This window comes from Suillus subaureus (genome assembly GCF_016647635.1).
Source record: "Suillus subaureus strain MN1 chromosome Unknown BJ212scaffold_10, whole genome shotgun sequence".
Classification (NCBI taxonomy): domain Eukaryota; kingdom Fungi; phylum Basidiomycota; class Agaricomycetes; order Boletales; family Suillaceae; genus Suillus; species Suillus subaureus.
The window spans coordinates 304,861-320,005 of NW_024538566.1; the positions used below are offsets into that span (position 1 = coordinate 304,861).

The 15,145-nt window shown below is 47.3% G+C and overlaps 8 protein-coding genes across 8 annotated transcripts; 5 read left to right on the plus strand and 3 right to left on the minus strand.

Annotated features, from left to right (window-relative positions):
- Positions 1 to 422: 422 nt before the first annotated feature.
- BJ212DRAFT_1479179 (uncharacterized protein) lies at positions 423 to 1,101 on the plus strand (the record flags this gene model as incomplete). Its single annotated transcript, XM_041339827.1, has 2 exons — positions 423 to 603; positions 650 to 1,101. The coding sequence occupies 2 exons, from the start codon at positions 423 to 425 to the stop codon at positions 1,099 to 1,101; spliced, it is 633 nt and encodes a 210-aa protein (XP_041194736.1).
- Positions 1,102 to 1,278: 177 nt separating this feature from the next.
- Positions 1,279 to 1,979, plus strand: BJ212DRAFT_1479180 (uncharacterized protein; the record flags this gene model as incomplete). The annotated part of the gene is made up of 3 exons (XM_041339828.1): positions 1,279 to 1,585; positions 1,633 to 1,865; positions 1,917 to 1,979. 3 exons carry the CDS (start codon positions 1,279 to 1,281, stop codon positions 1,977 to 1,979), a joined length of 603 nt encoding a protein of 200 aa, XP_041194737.1.
- A 1,045-nt stretch (positions 1,980 to 3,024) lies between these two features.
- On the plus strand, positions 3,025 to 4,440 carry BJ212DRAFT_70774 (uncharacterized protein). The gene is made up of 2 exons (XM_041343878.1): positions 3,025 to 3,361; positions 3,418 to 4,440. Exons 1-2 carry the CDS (start codon positions 3,147 to 3,149, stop codon positions 4,307 to 4,309), a joined length of 1,107 nt encoding a protein of 368 aa, XP_041194738.1. The 5' UTR covers positions 3,025 to 3,146; the 3' UTR covers positions 4,310 to 4,440.
- Positions 4,441 to 4,784: 344 nt separating this feature from the next.
- BJ212DRAFT_1446222 (Molybdopterin binding protein) lies at positions 4,785 to 6,018 on the plus strand (the record flags this gene model as incomplete). Its single annotated transcript, XM_041338212.1, has 7 exons — positions 4,785 to 4,918; positions 4,970 to 5,050; positions 5,103 to 5,141; positions 5,201 to 5,277; positions 5,346 to 5,545; positions 5,595 to 5,734; positions 5,787 to 6,018. The coding sequence occupies 7 exons, from the start codon at positions 4,785 to 4,787 to the stop codon at positions 6,016 to 6,018; spliced, it is 903 nt and encodes a 300-aa protein (XP_041194739.1).
- Positions 6,019 to 6,127: 109 nt separating this feature from the next.
- On the minus strand, positions 6,128 to 7,159 carry BJ212DRAFT_71048 (uncharacterized protein). The gene is made up of 3 exons (XM_041343888.1): positions 6,870 to 7,159; positions 6,599 to 6,807; positions 6,128 to 6,523 (listed from the first exon to the last, which is right to left on the minus strand). The coding sequence occupies exons 1-3, from the start codon at positions 7,047 to 7,049 to the stop codon at positions 6,238 to 6,240; spliced, it is 675 nt and encodes a 224-aa protein (XP_041194740.1). The 5' UTR covers positions 7,050 to 7,159; the 3' UTR covers positions 6,128 to 6,237.
- BJ212DRAFT_1479184 (NDE1, mitochondrial external NADH dehydrogenase) lies at positions 7,117 to 9,493 on the plus strand (the record flags this gene model as incomplete). Its single annotated transcript, XM_041339829.1, has 18 exons — positions 7,117 to 7,297; positions 7,352 to 7,449; positions 7,502 to 7,525; positions 7,591 to 7,621; positions 7,675 to 7,700; positions 7,754 to 7,907; positions 7,958 to 8,044; positions 8,091 to 8,162; positions 8,220 to 8,376; positions 8,429 to 8,501; positions 8,555 to 8,585; positions 8,646 to 8,739; positions 8,798 to 8,916; positions 8,989 to 9,106; positions 9,156 to 9,272; positions 9,328 to 9,348; positions 9,405 to 9,415; positions 9,462 to 9,493. 18 exons carry the CDS (start codon positions 7,117 to 7,119, stop codon positions 9,491 to 9,493), a joined length of 1,446 nt encoding a protein of 481 aa, XP_041194741.1.
- Positions 9,494 to 9,651: 158 nt separating this feature from the next.
- Positions 9,652 to 11,057, minus strand: BJ212DRAFT_71007 (uncharacterized protein). The gene is made up of 4 exons (XM_041343886.1): positions 10,450 to 11,057; positions 10,313 to 10,397; positions 9,934 to 10,263; positions 9,652 to 9,871 (listed from the first exon to the last, which is right to left on the minus strand). Exons 1-4 carry the CDS (start codon positions 10,816 to 10,818, stop codon positions 9,804 to 9,806), a joined length of 852 nt encoding a protein of 283 aa, XP_041194742.1. The 5' UTR covers positions 10,819 to 11,057; the 3' UTR covers positions 9,652 to 9,803.
- A 1,137-nt stretch (positions 11,058 to 12,194) lies between these two features.
- BJ212DRAFT_71139 (uncharacterized protein) lies at positions 12,195 to 13,034 on the minus strand. The gene has a single exon (XM_041343892.1). The coding sequence runs from the start codon at positions 12,931 to 12,933 to the stop codon at positions 12,325 to 12,327; it is 609 nt and encodes a 202-aa protein (XP_041194743.1). The 5' UTR covers positions 12,934 to 13,034; the 3' UTR covers positions 12,195 to 12,324.
- Between the last annotated feature and the right edge of the window lie 2,111 nt (positions 13,035 to 15,145).

The window sequence follows — 15,145 nt, forward strand, 5'->3', positions numbered from 1 at the left end:
CAGCCCTTCCCAATCTGTACTGATGCCTTCAATCTTGGTATGTAAATTTACTAATTGCCAGGTCATTTTGTTCCATGCTGATTCATATCTTAGTTGATAACCACCCGTTGCTTTGGATCGCACCGTTCACATATAGCTTCTTGAAGCACCACCCTTTTCAATTTACTTCTTACCCCTTACCCGTCTATTCAGTTGTGCTTCTGGAACATGGCCTCTTTCCCCATCCGCTTCTTATGGTTTGCCCTTAAATCTCCCCATTTGACTTGCATGCATTTTATTTTCCCCAGCACACATTTCATTTCCCCCAGTCTGTAAATTGTGTACCAAGTTTGTGTCTCTTTCTCATGTAAGATGAAATTGAATCAAGCAGTACATGTCTTTTCTGATGTACAATTGTTTCTGTCTTCTTAACCACCACCTGGATGCCAGGTGCACGTAATTCACAGCGCAAGGGCAAGACTAAGATCCCCAAACCAACTAGGGGATCAGGGCTTAATCTGTCTGGTTTACCAGCAGTTGACCAACTCAACCTTCCTGCAGAACAACCTCAAATGTCGGCTTTTGATTTCAATCCCTATGGACAAACTCAACTACAGTGGCAAGGTAAGTGGATCTTATGGAGTCTACCGATCACTAATCAGTCGCACAGGCGCACAGCAACCCTCTTATGGCGATCAAAACCAGCCATCATATGGTCACACACAGGACCAGGCTCCTGCACAGGAGCAATCGTTATATGGAGATAGGGAGGAGCAGGGGCAATCGTTATATGGAGATGCTCAAGACCATGGGCAGGCATGGTATGGAGGCATGCAGGGCCCATCAGCTTATGGAGACGTGCAGGGCCCATCAGCTTATGGAGATGCGCAGGGCCCTTCATCTTTTGGAGATGTGCAGGGCCTGTCATTTTATGAGCAAGACCTATCATTGAACGCTGACAGACAGGAATATGACTCTTACGATCACTTCTGGGACACACTCGACTCTGGTCCAACCAATTTCCCACCTGATGCTGGTCCTTCTGTTTATCCAGGAGTTGCTGCACCTGTTCCTCAATGGATTGAGGATGCTCCTGATGAAGGCATCAGCATTATAGATTGATGAAACAGCCTGAGTCCCCCGGCCTTGGACCTGGCACTGATCTGACAGGGGCAAATCCCTCCCTCAGAGGTTGTACATGTAAGTTCTTTTTTCTGTTTCATTAATGCTCATTCAAAATCTACATAGACAACGGGGCCTGCACAGACGATGACGACACGCACAGTCCAGTGTGCAAATATGCCTCCAACACCGTACCTTATATTGCAAACCCCTACCATCACCGATACACAAACACACAGTGCCATTGCTGAACGACATGAGACACCAAGTGATGCCACAGATGAAATGTCGTCGTCGGCCACAGTATCTCAAAACATCATTTGTTTAACATTGGAGGTGATTTCCCAAACGATGAAAAGCGCTAAAGTGTTGGTCACACAGGTCATTTTCTCGAAAAATGCAATGGTGTGCTCAAAGAAGAAAAAGTGGCATATCATTGACGAGGTTATTCGAGAGTCAGTCCCGCAATTCTTCAGGCCAAATGGTGAGTGTTTTCATATTATATACTACTTTGTCTAATAATCTTCACAGCTGTTTTCCAGGAATTCATAACCAGTGCATGCCATCAGGTGGTCAGCAATGCACTATCCACAAGACGCAGGAAGATGGTCAAATTCACATGTGAAGGTGTCTGTGATGCATTTCAACTATTCCCCCCACAAGGACATGCTTTACCAGCAGATCAGTATTGTGCTGCGAGGGTCAACATATTTATACATGGAGACAATCCACTTATGTTCATGCACAACATCTTTTTCGACGAGGTATGTCAAACATTCCTCATATCTAACTTTTACTTACCACGTCTTTTGTAGAATGGTAACATGATTATTCGCACGAAATTCCAGAGCCATTTTGTCATGGCGAATGTCATCTGATTTGTTTGGTACTGGGGATACACGTCATTTCTCAGCAAGTCCCCCCTCAAGGCCATCAAATATGTTCTATGCATAGCTGGCACAGCTACCCACGTGCATTGCATGAACAGGGAAAGCACTCGTTGGAAGTTGACCCCTTTGGTGGTCAAATCCACCAAAGCAAGTTCAACAAGATTCTCAATGTGATTGATCGTCTCACTCCTGCTGAGAAGGCCGAGCTCGAACAGTATTTGCAGTATGTGTTAGTGATTGGGCCATCGCAGGCACGAGACAACACAACATCTGACTCAGATTCGATGTAGATAGTAGTTTGTAGTAGATAGTAGCAGCATAGATAATCTATAGTACTAGTAGATCACACAGATCTTTTTGATAATCGAACCGATAATCGAGAATCTCGCATCAGATGTCTCCAAAGTGGTGTCAGGGTCTAGCTAACCAAAAACGAGTGTTTACGGATGCTGACCTGAGCTAACCAAAAAGCATTTCCACACGAGCGTTTTGTGAGCGCCTTCAAACAATCTTTGTGGGAACTCGCATTTACTGATGGCCCTGTTTCACTAGATTCTGCATAAGGCCGAACCTCGTCGGCAGGAACCTTGTTCACGGGTTCTGTACCTGAGTGTAAAATAGTAGGGCGGTTCAACTGCACGATTGAGGGAAATCTGCAGCTCTCGTCAATGACAAGTTGAGGCATATATGAAGGCAAACGCCGGTGCTACGGCCCGGGGGTCTATTCCATTAAAGTAGAGGTGGCGGGGGGCAGGAACTATCGTGCTTAAACTGGAACTTCCAAATCAACTGCATCATCCATCATAGTTGAACTTGTGCGGCAGAAATCTCCCAAGACATGGCCCGGCCAGACCTGCGTATGGCACCAACCTTCACTTACTGCAGAATGATGTGACAACAAACAGATTTAATGTAATGGGTAGCCAAGGCCCAGTACATGGGCGGTCTACTCAGTGCTCGTCAAAGCGCATAGTCTGCTTGGACGCAAGAGCCGTCCAAGCGTGCATCCAAGCGTTTACCCCGCCCTGATGTCGTGAGGGACCAAAGCGTTGGTCTCTTGCGATACTTAAGGCGTCCAGACTGCCCGACCTTTCAGTACCACAGAAACTAATCACTCATCGCTCACCAGTATCCCACTCACATCTGATCTTGGAGATGGCATCCCTCTTATCTACAGACAGTTCTGCACCCAGTTTGTCATCGTTATCCCCCGACATGGATGAAGTGCTCACCGGTGTCCGATATATCATGGAGATTTCTGTGGCCGCACAAGATACAAAGCTCTTAGACATCATTTCTATTCTGACCACTCAAGCCGAGAAAATCAAGGAAAGAGATCAATCGATCATCATCATGCAGTCGAAGCTAGAGTAAGTTATCTCTATGATGATGTTGTGCTTGTTCAAAGTACTCAATCAATACTCAGCTTACAGCAGACCATCATGGAGGAGATTCGCTCGGAACAGCGACAGCTAATGTCAGCCGTCGCATCCTGCTTGGAAAGCAACGCGCAGCATGCGCAACATGCCTCAGCAACACTTTCCCCCCCTATCATGTTGGAAATGCCAGAGCCTGTGACACCCGCTAGGAACCCAGAAAGATTGCCAATCACTATCTCAGTGCCAGAGTTACCTTCCTCTCAGGCAACTCCCACACCCGCATTTCACCCTTCATTATATCGTAACAGCATTCCTGTCGCGCACGCCAATTTGAGGACTGCTACCACTGATGACCGATGGAGGGCGCCGAAGCGCTACATCAAAACACAGCGGGGTGGTCAACTTCGGCGCCAGGGTGCTTTCTATGGTACTCCCGACTGGAGCACCATGTCAGAACTTTCTGGTGGTGTATCTGATTCTGGTGCACCTCCTTCCTCTCCTCCGGCGAGTCGTCAGGTTCAAGAGGAAGCCATCTCCGCAGCGGGGAATTCTCGCGCAGATGTGCACACACTGGTAGAAGTTACGCAGGAGATAAACACTGCTGCCGATACCGTGAAGGCTACAGTAAGCAACGAAGGCGATAGGGCCTCTTCCCGTAACTCCTGCAAGCGTTGCCGAGACCCCGACGAGCAGGAGGCACGCAGGACTGCAAACCGTATGGACATATCTAGCATTGTTCATACTACGCCCGATGGGTCTTCTCCCTCCGTTTCGTTCTCTTTCTGTTCCACTGGGCCTAGTCCTGCTCGGGGCGGTGGCTCTGACCGTGATGGCCCTCCGAAGCGCAGACGTGTGTCTCAAGATATCGTTGATTCTGATCTGGTTTCTGATACGAAACGCCTGATCCGCAGGAGTCCGCGCCGTGCGATACCCCGTTGATACCGGTTTTTCGACTTACATATTTCCTCTGGTGTATCATATATATCTTGATTACTATCCGCCCAAGACCTGGGGATGAGCGCTTAGGCGGTTTGGTTGCACTATTTATATGAATCACGTCGACATTAATGGACGCTTTCTAAAATGATGGCGCACTCAGGCTGGATTTGACTCCTGAATTCTGAGAAATCACATTAAGAATGGCGATATTCGCGCACTGCAAGCTTCACGGCCCTTTGTTCGGTTTGACCATAATCGCAGCGCTGTTCGTCCTAATGTCTGAAGTGTGAACCGAACGGTGACTTTGGACCTTAATAATAACGGTAATCAATAATATTATACGCATGACCGCCATCTTCATTCCCACTGCATGATATTCTTTGCTCAATGAGCCATGCATCCTCGCACGTTAGCAAGACTCGCCTCCCTTTCTACTCATCTCCGTCGAACACCTCTCCCTGTCCATTCAAAGCCGATGTCATGTACCATTGTTCCGCCAGATAACGCGACCTTTCAATTACCGCCATTGAACTTTGCCATTTCTCCTGTATCGAAGCATCTATCTGACAAAGGACGGCATATAAAGACTGCTGCAGCGCTCATCATTGGGTGTGTATGTATTCTGGGTTCACGAACATAAAACTAAGAGCAATTATCAAGGGACGAAATTCTAAATGGAAAGACGCTCGACCGGAACTCCAATTACTTTGCACGATTCTGTTTTGAGCATGGTATTCAATTGTGAGTGTCCTTCCTGCCTAATCCGCGCGCTGGTCGCCAAATCAACCTGCAGGAAACGCATAGAAGTGATAGCAGATGATGAAGCTGAAATGTACGTGCGTCACTTGTAACATTCGTATTGCAGGGGCACAGCTGCTCAGTGAGCCCCAGCATTGAAGCCAGCCGGAGAATGGTGGAAACGTACGATTTTGTGGTGACGTCAGGTGGTATCGGGCCTACCCATGATGGTACGTTCATTTGTTAACTTCATTTCCGGCACACGACCATAACGCCATTCGTGTTTTATCTCCCATAGACATAACATATGCATCTTTGGCAAAGTCTTTTAATCAGGGCCTCGTATATCACAATGAAACTCTCGCTCGGATGACTGAGTCTGGCAAACATCGAGCTTGGGTATCAAAGCAGAGTGAGGAACAGCGAACGGCGCGCAAACGTATGGCACTGTTCCCTGATGCGGCGGAGGTGATTTTCGTTGCAAGCGATATATGGGTGGTGAGCATGCTTGAATATAGCTCTCAGACTGGTCGCTGATTTTGACAAGCCCGTCGTTCGCTTGCAAGGGAAACTTTGCATATTTCCAGGGATACCCAGTCTCTTCCAAAAGATGCTAGATAACCTGAAACCCTTCCTTCCTCTCCCGCCTGAAGAGGAGCGACCTTTCCGGCTCCAAGTGTTCACGGCGTGAGCATTGCATCCCCTATGATTCGTAATGATATGCTGATAGTGATTTTAGATTACCTGAGTCGTCTATTGCCCCGTTCCTCACCGACCTTCAGAAGCGAGTACAACCTGAGGGTATCCGGATAGGCTCCTATCCAGTCCTACAGAAAGGTGTGTACGTGTCGCTCATTGGCGCGGACCGTGGCCGTGTACATCAGCTTGGCGTAGAGGTTGAAAAGGAAGTGGATGGACGTGTTGTTACCGAGGCAGAAGCGGAAGCCAAGCGGCAATTGGGCTGCCAGTGATTGAATGTTCAGTCTATAGTATCATATACTTTCCGGATGCGCGGACTATGTTGGCGTACTGCATTTTGTTGCGTCTTCATGTCCGCATACTTGTTGTGGAATAATCCACGCTTTGTTTCGTTTGCTTCTTACTTTCCCACTGGTTTCTTTAGCTCGCTGATACTTGTCTTGTTCTTTCATTTTTCCTGCTTGGCGAACGAATGCACGACGTAAGACGCGTTACACGCCACCATATACTATCTGAAGTGCGGGTCCTTCGTCACCGTAAATAGGGTCTTTGTCAAACCATGTCAAGTCTTTGATAGCTTCAATATTTGCCTTCTCATCTTCCCTACCATAACACATGTCCCAGTCCATTCCCTTGGGATAACTTCCGACCATCTCAAATTCACCGTCCAAGTCTTGCAAGAGCCTGTGCCCCACGCCTGCAGGGATGATAACGACATCCCCAATCTTAACTTCCGTTTCTACCTTTCCAGGGTTGTCCTCTCCGCCAAAACATAGCCTGGCACGACCAGATGCGATGCATAGTACTTCATGAGTAGTGCTATGAAAGTGCGTCGTGCTGTACATAGTGTACCTCCACTGGGGCTCGACGACGCCGACGGACTCTAGATGGGCCTCGATAACAGCAGCTGATATCGACGGTGGGAAACATTCGTGATATATGATGAGAGGGTAATTTTGCAGGGAAGTGTTTGGGATGAGATTGAAGCTAGGGATGGAATGAGAAGACACTCGAAGACTTCGAAGAGGTGATGCCATCAGTGCTAGATGGTGGATATGATCCTGTAATTAGGCGCGTGACGTCACATCAAGGAATCGCTGCGTTTTTGGTACAGCTCACTTACTAGGTTACTTGCCAACCAGTTGCATGAGGGAGCGTCTCTTAGAATACGACCCTTGTAGTTATTGTTTCGGCAATCAAACGAGGCGAGTAGGCAGGTTAATGGGGCGCCAATCTCCTCCCGACATGACCCGAACGAAAAATACCATGGCTCCAGTTTAATGACACCACTACCCTCTTCCATTATCTAATCCACTATTTAAAAGCTTTGCTGAGGAACAGCAAATTTTAGTCTCCGTTCCCTGCAGACCATGTTCAAGGCGCGCTTGAGTGTTGTATGTGGTCGCGTGCAACCTCGTCTGGCAAAACCGTCGGTCGCCGCCGCACGAACGTTTACTTCGTCCGCACCACGGAGTAAACAACGTCTGGTCATATTAGGTTCGGGCTGGGGAGGTTATGAGATTTTAAGAGCCATCGATAAGAAGCGTTGGAGTTAGCCTCTTTGACTGCGTCCGCGTTCGCTTGGTGTTGATGGCCCCTTTACAGATGTCACGATGGTTTCGCCAACCAATGCTTTCAATTTTACGCCTTTGCTTGCCAGCTGTGCTGTTGGTACCCTCGAATTTCGCTGTGCGGTCGAACCGGTATGTCATATTGTACTTCCGTGACATGTCTTCACATTAATATGGATATCAGGTACGGAGGTTTTCTCCACAAGTAGTAAGTCGGATCTAGGGATGATTAGTCCGCATGCCATCGAGAACTGATTCATGTTTGACGTTTAGGCTTGTTACCAGGCCTGGTGTGATACAATCGGTCTGTCCACGCTTTCTTTGACCGTTGTAGGGTTCTGATTTTTGTTTGTTCAGACTTCAAGCAAAAGACCCTGAAATGCGTAGGTACTCATTCAAAAGCCCATGATCATGGTGCGCTAAACAACGTTTTCAGATGCCTGCTACGGCTCCTTTGCAATTTGAAGGATCTGCGTCTGCTCCTCTTGCAGAGACAACCACAAAAGAGACTTCGTCCCAGTCGGGTACGGGTAATGCGTTCAAATTACGTTATGACAAGTTAGTGATAGCCGTCGGTGCTTACTCGCAGAGTACGTGAACGGTGTCGTCATACGTATCATTCTGACAAAATCAATGATAGCGTTCAACGTACCTGGCGTCAAGGAGCACGCACATTTCCTCAAAGACGTGCGAGATGCTCGAGCAATTAGGACGCGCATAATAGATTGTAAGTGTATTTACTAGTTGTCATAGACATTGCTTACCCTACGTAGGTTTCGAGCAGGCCAATCAACCTACCCTCTCTGACGTCCAACGCCGAAACTTGCTCAATTTCTGCATTGTCGGTGAGCATTTGGTTTCTGATGACATTTGATCTTTCATGGTGATATAACTCTTCGTAGGTGGTGGACCCACGGGTGTCGAATTCTCAGCAGAGTTGCACGATTTGCTGCATGCTGAGATTGAGAAACACTATCCGTCACTCGCGCGCATGGCTAAAATCACACTCTACGATGTGGCGCCAAACATCCTCGGCAATTTTGACAAGTCTCTGGGAGTGTAGGTGGCTAATGTTTTTCTCCAGTATCCCTGATAACCTTCGAACTGATAGCTATGCCGAAAACAAGTTCCGGAGAGATGGTATTAGTATCAAAACAAGACACCATGTGGAGCGTGTTGAGAAGGTCCGAATAACGCGGTACAGCTATCCCAAATTTCGACGCTGATTATTACACAGGATCGCATGTTCGTTAAAGAACAAGGAGAAGGTCCGCAATCAACGTTGCTAATCATATAGGTCAAGTTCTTGCTCATCGCAGCTACTGTAGTTCCATTTGGTCTCCTTGTTTGGAGTACTGGGTTGGCCCCTAATCCGCTTATCCAGTCGATTGATTCTCTTGAGAAACATGATAAGACACAAAGGTCTGCGGTCATATCTGATTAGCCGTGAAGCTAGGCTGACGCATGTGGCTATCTCTAGTCTTTTCACTGACCAAAACCTTAACGTTATTACAAAGGAAGGCCACGCAGATCCAGATGTTTGGGCTATTGGCGATGCTGCGAACATCAAAGGACAGCTCCACCCCGCCACTGCACAAGGTCTGTCTGCCCATAACCCTATTTAGCGCCCATGGGCTGCGGGCTTCTCATATTGATAACGCCTATTTACAGTCGCGAATCAGAAAGGCAGATACCTGGCGCAGAAGCTTAACAAAATTGTCAAAGATCAGGAGCACACAAAGCCCTTTGAATTCCAAAACCAGGGGAGCTTGGCTTACCTAGGGGACTGGTGCGTGGCGGTCCATCAGAAGGCGAACATTTCTGATTCGGCTCTACAGGAAAGCAATCTATGATCGGTCTAGCGCTGATACTGTCAAGACTAAGGAGACCGGACGTGTAGCGTGGCTTCTATGGCGTTCGGCGTATTTCACGATGACTCTTAGTATCAGGAACAAGTGCGTGGTTCTATCTTCACAGTCGATTATGGGGCGTCTGATGTATACTGCTTAGGATTCTGGTGCCTACATATTGGTGAGTTCTGCGTCATTCCGATCGTCATTCCATGATCTCATCTCATTCGTGTACAGGTTCCTAAATTGTATGTTCTTAGCCGTGTACTCCGGTGATGCTAATACACGTTGCAGGGATTTTCGGCCGCGATCTGACGCGCTTCTGATTTTCATGGCTGCGCCACCTACACCACGTTCATTTCACTATAGGTGAGTCATTCGCTGTCGCGGTGGCCACCTCGGCTGACTTGATCACAGACTGTATAGACTTAGAGATATTATCATACATAAGAATTCGTGTTGTTATATTTACTGTCACACAATGCCAATAATCTGCGGTCGACGACATACAAGAAATAATACATAGACCATCATTCAAGAATCATAAGCAAAAAGTATTAGCAAGTCAAAAGTACGATAGGAAAGACAGGATTGCCAAGAGATGTCGATGATGCAAAAACGGAACAGAAGGACACGTTACAGAATGGTGACAGCTTTTCGTCGGATTTTGCGCTTTTCCGGTGGCGGTGGGGAAGTTGGAGTTGCTACGCAGGTCCGACATCAGCAAGACAACTTCCAGAAACGAAACGTGGGCATTGGGACTCACCCTGGGGTTGCGCAGCTGCTGGTTTATCCGTCATTGCCTTAGCACCGGCAAGAAACCCTTCCACAAAATCTTTATCGTCTTTGACGATCTCAGGCGCCACCCCACAACCCTGAAGGTCTGCCATCAGCGTCGACCAGGCGGGCTTGATATTCCTAGAAGATTCAATAATGCCCCGAGTGGAGATTCCGACATGGGCCACATGGACAAAGGAGTGGGGCGCGGGGCTGGAGATTATCCGAGGGCTCACTGAAGAAGATTTGGGCACCTTCTGCTTTTCTTTCTTGTCCTTCTTGTCCTTCTTGTCGGATTTGAAGAGGAAGGGCTGGAAGACTAAAACACGTGTTATGGCATGGTAGCACGGGAGAGCATTAAAGCTCACAATGGTGCCGCGTCCGATCCGAGACTTTTTTGTAGAAGACACTTGCTTCTTCGTCTTCGTCGAAGCAAAGTCCGAACATGCGACTCTGACGCAGAATTCAATTTATTGGCAACGAAGTAAAAAGGTAACAGACGTACCGTTCCGGAGAAATAGTGAAAGAAAGGTTTGTCTTTCGTGTACTCGAAGACGTCGGGGATGGAAAATGTCCAAACCACACGGTCGGTCTTCATGTCAACGAGGCGAAACCAGTATTTCTCTTTGAGACGCACACCATGTCCGCCTCGCTTCGGAGGAGACGTGCCATGGTGTGTGTCTCGGTCGCGTCCGAAGACCAAAATTCCTTTGAGCTTGGAGTAGCTCCAGTTCAAATGAGGATTATTGAAAGGCGCGTAGTAGATTCGAACCGCAGCAGTGGCGACCACCTTCTGCATGCTGGGTTCGAGAACGGATGAGATGTATGGGTGGCGTTGTTTGTCTTCAGCAGTGAACGCTGACGAGTCATACATCTGCGCAAAATGTGATAATCTGAAACGAGAAAAGGTGGTTTCGGTGTGGTTGGTGATCGATCGCAGAAAGAAACAACAGACACGGAACGTGTGTTTATATACCGTTCGATAACACAGGAGAGCGCCTGTGGGGAAGAGAAGGCTGCAGCGTGGCCCCCTCGTGTCATCATAATCTCTCGCCGGTAACGCAGGACCGTTTACGGTATGATTCTTGTTGTCAAGCCTGTGAGGGTACACATAGGCTGTTCCCGGTGATTGCCCAGGAAGAGGAACTTCCTCCCTGATCAGTGTCTAAGTCCATTTTGGCATTCAAGGGCTCAAGTGCACCCAATACCAAACAAGCTGTATTTTTACGGCGATAAATGGTTTTAAACATGTAATACTGCTCATGATGTGGATTGGAATTGCAATGCTAGTGATTACTCGCCTTGCCACCCGCTTGTTATCCTGTCGGAGATGAGGCTTATCCATGGAGCGTGTCAGGTTGCCAGGGAGGAGGTCCCCAAAAACAAGACCTCATGCTGAGGATTCTCATACGTACACGATAGGATGAGAATGTGATTTTTGTTGAAGAGTGGCCTCGCTTCCCAGTGATTGAGATTCGTGGTACTATGGCACTGTATGACGTCTGAGCGGAAGGGCCCGGGCATCGGAGGCCTGGACCACAACTTCAGATTATGATAACGTTACTTACGTGTTACCCAATCTCATCAATTAATAATGAGTCCATGAAATCTCTACCGTTGTAGGTTGCGACGAAAGCCAAAAAAATTGTTATTCAGAGACAATTAAGAAAATGGCACCGCAGCTGTAGACGATTACTATCAGGTACTGAATGTTTACTCAGTCAACGATCAAGAACATGGACCGCAAACTAACGTGCCGTTGGCGCATACGCAAAGAAAAATTTCACAAGTTTCCTAAGTCGCATCTGTCCTAATAGCATTCTTCAAAGCTTCACGAGGCTGCATGTCTAACTATGGAGATAACATCGATATAGGTTTCATCTGTTACATCCTGTGGTGCTTCTTCAATGCAGTCGTGGCAGAGGCCCAAGTTTCTACATTCGGAATAATCACTTGATGTATGAGTAATTGTCGCAGCGTGGATAGTAGTAAATCATATCAATGGTCCTTAGTGCACAGCAGTCACATATCCAGACCACTTGGCACACGCAGGCTGCGCCGCCATCATTGGCACACAGCACATACATGACCCCAATTGAAAGGGTAGGTTGAGTTTACCATGGCACGACTTCGCTAGGAACACAGAGTGCTCATCGCATTTGGGACGCTTGGCTGTCTGGCAGCATTCACAATGGAAAGCGCTGCGAGTCGCACAAATCACAATCCGGAAGTTCTGATATTTCTGCCGCCAATCATTCACATCAAGACAATAAATCGATACGAGTCAGCCCTTACCTGCACCTGAACTCGTTTCCACACCTGATCTGCTAGGCGATAACATTGTTTGTTCTCGGATGTCTGTAATATCGCAAGGAGAAAATCACATATATCCACCAGTCGGCGCGAGCTCGAGAGGAGAATACGAAGATCTTGTACCTTGTCTTCGATTAGCATGTTCCGTAGTATGAGGACAAAGGGCGTAGAAGTCCCAGTGAAAAGACGAAAAAGGATGAAAACTTCTGAATCTGCATATGCTATAAACAAGGATGGTGAAATGGTTTTCTGTGAATCTATGAACCACACGTGGTTCATTTTGAAGGTCCAAAATTCCGCAGGTAGTTTTCATGACACGAAAAACTTTCGTAAGCATCGGATGATCTGATGCTGCTACATGGTGATGATCGACGATTGTCCGGGGCCCAGGCAAGCATGGTGGTGGACGCAACGACAAGAGTCTGAGTCTTGAGATCTGTTTGTTGGTCACGTGATACTGTATGAAGACTTGATTTATGTAATCTGGTGCTTGCGCACTCCTTCCATATTGCACTTTGCAACCGACTACATTATGAAGCCATTGGCAATGAAGGTAAGTAGCGCAGCTTGCATGGCGTGCAATTGTTAGAAGGAGCAAATAAAGTATTGCACGTATGATGCATCCATCTTCTGCGATCGTCCCCATGACATGTCTTAGTTGTTCGAATTCACCCATAAAAGTTTTGAGGCTACTGAAGCTGTTGCCAAGATTTATACTCCTCGGCTGTAGCTCAGCATTCAACGCTCAACCACCGAGTCCATAGGCGCTATATTTGTCTCAGGGATCCCTTATTTTTATCTGAATACTCCATTCACGCACCTTGCCTTGGCCCATGGTAAACACCCAGGTGTTCCGCCTCGGCGGGTTAATCTGAAGGATGCGGTACCAAGGTGGAGGTTTCGCAACACTCGTATTCGGACCACAGAACTACGTTGTCACATATCGAAGTTTAAAGCGCTCGATAGCCGCCAGATCAATTGAGACCCGGTCTCCTTCCGTACTTCCCACTCTACAACTCTATAACGAAGTAGTCGTGGGGACTTGCTGTTGCAGATTGTAGAGGCACATAAAGTGGTGATAGCGCTAGACAGTTATGAGGGCATATGCGCGGGAGGGAAGGTGCTACGGTGACGGTGATCAAAGCTGGGCATGATTATCAATGCATGGCTGTAGGTAGTATCACAGGTCCTATGCTGCGGACTATGGATGGCCTAGTGACCTGGCGCAGTGGGAAGGTGGTTGGCACATAAACGGTAGGATGCACTGTCAGCATAAATGGTATCTCGGTAATGCGTTACTATTGATGCAGACTCCAGAGGGACGCATTGCCTGCACTTGCAGCGATAGAGCACTACAGGTGCGCCACAGTTGTCCCATCTGATACATTGATATTCATATGACACGAGCTAGTGCACTCCAATTAATCAACGTATAAATGGATATTCATAGCATATGCATTCGTATGCCTACTTTGGCGATGAAGGCGCTAGATGGTGGTATATCTAGCATGAATGCCATTAATATGCGCTGACTCGAACCCATCATGCCCTCGAATGTGACCCTGGTCTCAAATGATTTCAATTCACTTTTGTGGTCGTCCATCAGCTCAAATAGGGTTTCCAGTTGTTGGATAGGTTCGTGGATGCGGCCATTTGAACGATGTCGGTGATGTCTCAATTTAACTTTGACTGCAGTTGCCTCCTTTGTTGCCGTGACATATGATTGGAGTGAGCAAGATAGTATCAAGGCCACCTGAAGGACCCTTACGATTTTTTCAGTTCTGATATTCGGACAAGAGGTGGGTTAATATGTTACCGGTGCAGTATTGTCCTAAGAATGTGTCATATTTAGGTCGAACTGGTCTGGGTGAGTGGAGTCCCATATCACAGAATCACAATCATTGATTCGGCGTAGAAGCAACGCTGGTCCCTCATGACCATTCTATATATCGCTGTTCGTAGCTTGTGTGATAAGTGCGGTTGGCACGTTGTGCTGACTTCACTATTCTAGGTGCGCTGTATTGAAATACCATACATTGTGTACGTGAAAGCTAGCAAGTTGGCGCCACGCTGACGAATCATCTTTTCGCAATCAGCGTGAATCTGCTGCGTATGTTTCCCCGTACGCACTGCCCTTATTTCTTCTGACCAACCGCATAGAAAATCTTCCGTCAGTCTCGGTAACAGATGCAGTAAGTATTCTGTTCTGAAACCTGCTACTCCCACCCAACTCACTAGATATCTATGTAGGGGTGAGTGAGAATCTTGACCAGAATGTCGATTCAATGCAATAATTCCAATAGCTGTAAGTTTTGTCGGATCGGTTTGCCCTCCAAGATGTGACTAGAGTTTGCAGGCGAAATTTTTTTCTTCGCACGGCTCGTGATGAATGTGGTCATGAATGCTGTGGTAGGGGGTAAGCTACTTAGCATGATATGACATAGCCTCAGTGACTCAAACATTGTGGAAGTCATCGTAATCACTCGGTTACATGCAATGTATCAGCGATCGAAAAAGATGCTTATCTTTCTTGTTGTCATACATCTGGCTGTCACCATTGCCTGCGTAGTAATCGCCATAATAGCACTGAGGCATACTTCAGGGGGTACGCTTTAATCATGGATAAATGACTTCGATACGCTAGGCTCATTGGACACATACCAGGGGAGCTCATTCTTTCTGGCACTTATCAGTGCATTATTATATTGGGGGAAGGCGTCACGTTTCTGACAGCAATGATTTGGACACTCACCACGGCATGGGAGATTCTTGCACTGTGTCTTGCAGTCTGTATTGCGGCAAAACACTTCCGTGAACTGCGGCAAACATCGAGCGGAGGGATCATTGGGGATTGCTTCACGGTATTAATAAAAACTCACCTATTTTAC

Coding starts and splice junctions, on each gene's coding strand:
- BJ212DRAFT_70774 (XM_041343878.1), top strand. CDS start 3,147: ATGGCATCCCTCTTATCTACAGACAGTTCTGCACCCAGTTTGTCATCG. Junction 3,362..3,417: donor ATCATGCAGTCGAAGCTAGA/GTAAGTTATCTC, acceptor ATCAATACTCAG/CTTACAGCAGACCATCATGG.
- BJ212DRAFT_71048 (XM_041343888.1), bottom strand. CDS start 7,049: ATGGAAGAGGGTAGTGGTGTCATTAAACTGGAGCCATGGTATTTTTCG. Junction 6,808..6,869: donor ACTGGTTGGCAAGTAACCTA/GTAAGTGAGCTG, acceptor GCCTAATTACAG/GATCATATCCACCATCTAGC. Junction 6,524..6,598: donor GTCGTCGAGCCCCAGTGGAG/GTACACTATGTA, acceptor TGGTCGTGCCAG/GCTATGTTTTGGCGGAGAGG.
- BJ212DRAFT_71007 (XM_041343886.1), bottom strand. CDS start 10,818: ATGTATGACTCGTCAGCGTTCACTGCTGAAGACAAACAACGCCACCCA. Junction 10,398..10,449: donor TTCACTATTTCTCCGGAACG/GTACGTCTGTTA, acceptor ATTCTGCGTCAG/AGTCGCATGTTCGGACTTTG. Junction 9,872..9,933: donor AGCAGCTGCGCAACCCCAGG/GTGAGTCCCAAT, acceptor GGACCTGCGTAG/CAACTCCAACTTCCCCACCG.
- BJ212DRAFT_71139 (XM_041343892.1), bottom strand. CDS start 12,933: ATGGGTGAATTCGAACAACTAAGACATGTCATGGGGACGATCGCAGAA.